The sequence below is a fragment of the Nicotiana attenuata genome, unplaced genomic scaffold, assembly GCF_001879085.1.
Source record: "Nicotiana attenuata strain UT unplaced genomic scaffold, NIATTr2, whole genome shotgun sequence".
Classification (NCBI taxonomy): domain Eukaryota; kingdom Viridiplantae; phylum Streptophyta; class Magnoliopsida; order Solanales; family Solanaceae; genus Nicotiana; species Nicotiana attenuata.
In genome coordinates, this window is record NW_017672007.1 from 61267 (window position 1) to 67594 (window position 6328).

The 6328-nt window shown below is 31.8% G+C and overlaps 1 protein-coding gene across 2 annotated transcripts; it reads right to left on the reverse strand.

Moving 5' to 3' along the window:
- Nucleotides 1-324: 324 nt before the first annotated feature.
- On the reverse strand, nt 325-5193 carry LOC109211306. Of its 2 annotated transcripts, none has more exons than XM_019374830.1 (5): nt 4947-5193; nt 4776-4851; nt 3866-4320; nt 2753-2996; nt 325-585 (listed from the first exon to the last, which is right to left on the reverse strand). In XM_019374830.1, exons 1-5 carry the CDS (start codon nt 4950-4952, stop codon nt 554-556), a joined length of 813 nt encoding a protein of 270 aa, XP_019230375.1. In that variant the 5' UTR covers nt 4953-5193; the 3' UTR covers nt 325-553. The 2 variants fall into 2 exon arrangements, with proteins under 2 accessions (XP_019230375.1, XP_019230374.1); XM_019374829.1 differs by having other exon boundaries at nt 2753-3005.
- Nucleotides 5194-6328: the final 1135 nt, after the last annotated feature.

Below are 6328 nucleotides of genomic sequence, written 5' to 3' on the forward strand. Positions count from 1 at the left end.
AAGAATCATAACCCATTTCCTTTAGAGGGTTATAAATGATTGTGTCATTAAGGTCTTTCATTACAAATTACTAAGTTAAGACTAATGTATTGCTTACTTATTTTTTGCGTTACGAAGTCTTAATTCCATATTAAAAGCTCTTTTAAATAGCAAGAAGATTGAAAGTCTTCAATTATAGGATGAGAATCAATTATGTAACAACTACATTGAGAATACAAGTACAGAATTTGTTATTTGAATTTGTTTCTCATTAAAAATACATAATTCTGCTTCACCTTACTTGTTATGTAATATATTAAATTAATACAATGAATGGAGGAGAAATAGTTTGGAATTGGTCCATGACATTTATGAGGGGAAATATTGGTTAGAAGATAAAATTGAATAAGATGAATATCATGTGCGTTATACAGATAAGTTTACATCAAAATTTACTCCTAAATTTTATAAGCCATTAAAACCAAGGGAGTATGAAAATTCATGAATAATTACTGCAATCCACGTGGCATAACGTGCGATTTTAGCACTAGAGACCACCCATGACCAATTTTCTTCATAGCTCTAGCTCTAGCTCTAGCACCACAACTGTTAAAAAAAACCAAAAAAAAAAAAAACAGACATTGTCAGATTGATTAATTAATGGGAACATAAATCAAGCTGAAAAAAATAGAAAAACAGCCTGTTGAAATGTTTACAAGTCTAACCTATTATAGATGACAAAACCAATCCATTTTTTTAGTAATTTGTCCAATTCGTCCACATTTAAACGAGTTAATTTATAGGAAAAATTACTCTCTTTATCACTTGGGATAATATTCCAACAAAACTCAGCTCATATTCTTTTAATTTGCCCGGTATAGCCAATTTATAAATAATCTAAAAGAGAATTTTCAATCACTAACCTAATTTGTTTTTTCTCTTTCTCTTTCCACGCTTTTTTATTGTCGACCAACATCTTTCATCTTCACCTTGTATCCTCTCTAAGTTTTAGATCTATTTTCCATCTTCATCTTCTATCCTCTAAAAAATTTAAATCTATCTTCCATCCCTATTTTTCTCCTCTCTAATTTTCAGATCTAACTTCCCCTAATCCTTTTTTAATTCCTTTAAACTTTGATAATGCAAAAAAGATGAAGTTCTAGAGTAAGATGAAGAATATGAATAAGTTGTTCATTTGAAAGGGATTTGAGGCAGAAAACATTTGACCCATTAATGATTTTAATAATCTTGAGTCTCTTACTGTTGGTATTTGGTATCGAAATATGAGCCAAAAATTATAACTCTGCGAGTGACGAAGCTAAAGTTTTCAGGTCAGGAAGTTTTCATTGTGAATTCGTGCTTCAGTCCGGATGGTTATTGATTAATAATAATATTATTGATTGGGTGAGACAACTTTCAAGAATTTGGGGGTTCATTTAGACATATCTTGAGTTGATTGGTTCTTCTTCTTCTTTTTTGTTGATAATATTGGTGTTAAACAGAGGTGTAGTGATTAACATAAGGTATTTTCCAATGCATATGTTGTATAACTGGTGTTTATACATACTTATACGATATTGTATAATTATGTATAAATAAGTATAAGTGCGTAGATTTGTGTTTAATGATGTATAATTATATTTTTTCAGTGTATAAGGGTGTATATACGTCATTACTAGTGTATAAGAGGTCTTTATGGAAGCTTATATGACAAATTTTGTATTGAAATAAAGGTTTAATACTATACAAGTGTACATAAATTTCAGGGTGCATATTTCAGTATCTTATTTATATTACATATATATTGTATAAATATGTATAAGTGCGTATAATTGTGTGTGTGTGTGTGTGTATATATATATATATATATATATATATATATATATATATATATATATATATGTATCCCAATGTAAAATTGTGTATAAATATGTATGTATGTGTGCGTGTATATATAAAATAACAATGTTCTCTCTTTTTTTTGGTAAATTTCTGACAAAAAGAAGACAAAGAGAGAGAAACAAAAATAAAGATTGTAAAATCACATGATGTTTTTTGTCAGATAGTCATATTGATTTGGGAAGAGAAAATAAACAAATCGGAGAAATAAAAGAAATGCGAGAAGAGTGATGTCATGTTATGAGGGTTTCATGGGCTACACGGATGAAGAGTTAAAACGATGGCTATGCAGATGAAAAGCATCTATGTGGGTTGTACTTTTGTGAAATTATCTCTAATTTATAATATGGTTGTTGCTTGATTCAACGGGTTGAGTCCCGGATGACTCATCAAACTATTAGATCAAAGGGTCAGAATGCAACATAAACCCAAAAGTACAACATTAAATTTGGAGACCAGGGAATTATGTAAATATAAAAGAACTTAAGGTGATAATTCCAAATATATATATATATATATATATATATATATATATATATATATATATATATATATATTAGTTTTAACCAAAACAAATTCAAAAAGTAAATAAAAAGTATTATTTAGATCATGTTGGGCGAATTGGATTATGATTGACCCAAGTAAATTTTGAAAGAGTAGAGTCATAACCGGTTGTTGATTTAACCCATTTGACCAGCCGGCAGTACATTTGATACTTCTAAATGTAACCAAGTATAGAAGGTTATTTGTCTTATTTTTTCAAGTTACTAATTTCACTTAATTATGAATAGGCACATGTAAGTATCATTTGAATGGTTTCATAGTGTAAAAATATTTCACAAACGTAAATTGTAAATGGATTAAGGACGCTTACATTCAGAATCTGTGGTGACCCAATTCCCTTTTCTAGCTGCAGCAGGGCACTGATCTATATGAACCAGAGTTGAGTTTAAACGAGGTTTATTGATAGAATGTTCATTTTTTGTCAAAGAAGAGACTGAAATTGCAGATGAAATAGTGGAGCAACTTTCAACATCCCATCTGAAGCTGATTTTTGGGGAGTCATTACTTAGTTGATCATTATCTGGTACTGCCTTTAATACTGACCTATCGCGCAACTGCAAAACCTGCATATTATCAGGTCATGTAAAAGATAAATACAAATAATATGTGGAATTAGTTATTCGAAAATATAAAACAGATAAAATTGTCTCCGTGTGACATGTAGGTCATCAGTTCGAGCTGTAGAAGCAGCTATTAATGCTTGCATTAGGATAGGCTTGATGTGCGATCCTTCCCCGAACCCTTCAAATACTTGGTGCACTGGGCTGCCTACCTTCATCCTATATTTTTGTTTGATGTTTCGGGCGATTTTATAGGGCATATCCTTGGTCAAGGCATACTTAATAGTGATAACATAAAAAGTCTAACATATAGTAGTTGGGTACAGTAAAGTCTGTTACTGTCTAAGCTAAGAAAAATTAATTGAATCTAATTCATTTACATATTAGCCGGATGTGGTCGTGGAAATTTGAAATAAGATACATACAAGTCAAGTGATACTACGTGGTTGGTTCTCTTCGTAGACATAATATATAAGATAGCGTACTACAACATATATATATATATATATATATATATTTTAAGAAACTAAATTCGTACAATCAATTATAATTTGAATATAAGAAAATAATTCTACGAAGTATTTTATTTTTCATAAATAATAATGGCGACTAAAGCTTAAGCTAATAGCCCTAGTTTCTTCAAGAATTTCAACCTAGGGCTTCAAAATAACAAAAAATGATTAGTGGTTGTTGTTACTAGGGCTATCTATCAAAGTTTTAACTTCTATACGTGTGAATAACGTGAACATTGTTAGCTCGCCTAAAAACAGTCAAAAGTAATGGTCAAATAAGTAAAACCCTAGTAATTGCTCAAATAAATTACTGTCACCATATATAAGTTAAATTCTACGAAGAAATCTCACCTTTCTGCCGAAGTATTTTCCTCCCTTTTCAGATTTAGCAGCAGCAGCCCATCTTATTAGCTCCTTCATCTTTGAAATTGTCTTGATTTTATCCCCTTTAGCTTTTTCTTTCTTTTCTGCACTTGGACTTTGCTCCTTACCATTTCTATGTGTAACAACTGCCTCAGTTACGGGTAAAACTTTGGCTGAATCTGCCTTTCGATGAAAGCTTAATCCACGACTTAGACTCTGTTTTTTCATCTTAATACAATGGACAAAACGTTGTTTTCTACGAGAAGTACTTCCCAATCTCTTTAGATTAATTGTGCTAACAAAATAGTCTGCGGCAATGTCTCTTCTACGTAATATATTTAACACATTGAAAATCTTGCAGCTCGATCTTGCTAATTTTCCAGCTCTTCTCTTTTTTGGAGAAATCCCACACTGGACAATTTCTTTGGATTTTACCTCCTGATCTGAAATAGAAGCCGAATTAACAAACTTTTAAGGAGTTTGGATCACAAAAATAACATGAAAAAGTAAGAGTTTAAGTTCTCTGCAGTGATGGTGCGTAACTTTTTTATATCATCATGTAAATCGATATATAACAATAGATAACTCTTTATATGAAGCTTAATATGGTAGACTGCTCTATAAATAAAAAGGACAGCTCGATGCATAAAGCATCCTCCATTCACGCATGGTTCAGGGATGAGCCGCATTCATAGAGGTGTGATGTAGACAACTTACCCTAGTAAGCATTAGTGTCTGCTTTCATGGCTCGAACCCGCGACCTATAGGTCATACGAAGTTAACTTTACCGTAGTCTGCTATAACCAGTTAAATTTTATTGACATTGTAAAAATCTTAATATACAAAACTTAACCCCAAGATGTAATACAAGATAGTGAATGAATTTGTCTTTACTCACCGTTAATAGCTTCCTTCTTGCTTGAAGTGATGTTGGAGTTGGTCTCATTTGCATTCTTGAAAAGCCACTGAAGGATCTATTATATATGTGTTATGTGTATGCTCAAAGTTAGATGTGAACAAAATATTGGATATATTTATGAAAATAAAATAAAATAGAAAGCTAACTCACCTGCATGTTAGGACTAGATATATATATTTTAGAGAGACTAGATTCTCTAGACTGTACAATAGTGCGACAAAATTTGTTTGTCAAATGGACAACATAGAAGGAAACTATGAATCTTGTCTGTAATAGGCCAAAATTTCGTGTCTTTGGCCTTTCGAGAAAGATGAAGACAATAATGTGTTACGTAGTAGATCTAAGCAGATGAAGAGACAGAAAGCTAGTCAATGAGAAAGATGTTGGTTGGCTTGTGATTCTTGTGACAATTTATACAATATAGTAAGGCTAATAATGTGGTGGGTACTAAGCAAATCTTGAATATAAGGGACACAAATGACACTAAAATCAAGAGAATAACAACAACAACAATAAATCCGATATAGTTCCACAAGTGAGGTATGGGGAGGGTAATGTGTACGCCGACCTTATCTCTACCTTGTAAAGATTGAGAGATTAATTTCGTTAGACCCTCGACCAGGGGCGGAGCTAGAAGTGCGGCTACAGACTCGGCCGAATCTAGTAGTTTTTATTCAAAATAGTTTATTTGTGTTAAGAAATTCATCGAATATGTATAAATATTAAAATTAGAACCCAATTATTGGCACTTGAAGTCATGGTTCCAAAATTTAGAACCCATAAAATTAAAATCCTAGCTCCGTCTCTGCCTTGATTCAAGAAAAGAAAAGTATATTCAAGAAAATAACAAATAAATGAGTTTCAGCCCTGGTGGCAACTTTGTTCACCACACAAAATGTAGGGACCTTTGTTTTCGATTTATGGCCATCTCTTCGGCATTTTTCATGTTCCAAGCCTTAATAGAAAGATAAGCCTGAGGTCCCAAGTTACTGTAACAATCATGGCACAGTAATTTGGTGAAGAGTTGAGTTGCTTTGAAATACTCGTGTAATTAATTACCGAAACAATCTGCTACAAAACTACGTACATTTGGGATGTGATCGGACAATGACAAAGCCGCCTATTGAATAATAGATTGATCAATGACGGAATGAACAATAAAACTTTGTGATAGTTATTTTGTAGATGTTCACTTGTGATAGCTGTGATTTTTTGCCAAATTAGATGGTGTTTAACCAGAAAATAGGAAATTCGGGTCAAAGCTTAATTTTGAGAAGAACTCGGGTTACTGATAATCAAGAAAGCTAGATTGAAATAATTAGACTTGCAATAAGAAAGCAATAAGAATGCATAAAAGTAAATGTATTTTAGTAGTAGTTCAAACGTGTCTCTACAAGTGATATTTTCTTCCCTTTTATAGGGAATTTCTTAATATAACGCCTACTCTCATTAATGATTGAACATTAATGACTAATAATATCATTAATAAAACGTTACAATAGGTAATCGTAACTGTTGCGTGAAGATTATGT

Excerpts from the sequence above, each read along its gene's own strand:
- LOC109211306 (XM_019374829.1), bottom strand. Across the intron at positions 4,321-4,775 it reads CAAGAAGGAAGCTATTAACG|ATCAGGAGGTAAAATCCAAA; the intron begins GTGAGTAAAGAC and ends CTTCTATTTCAG. Across the intron at positions 586-2,752 it reads GGTCACCACAGATTCTGAAT|TTGTGGTGCTAGAGCTAGAG; the intron begins GTAAGCGTCCTT and ends TTTTTTTAACAG.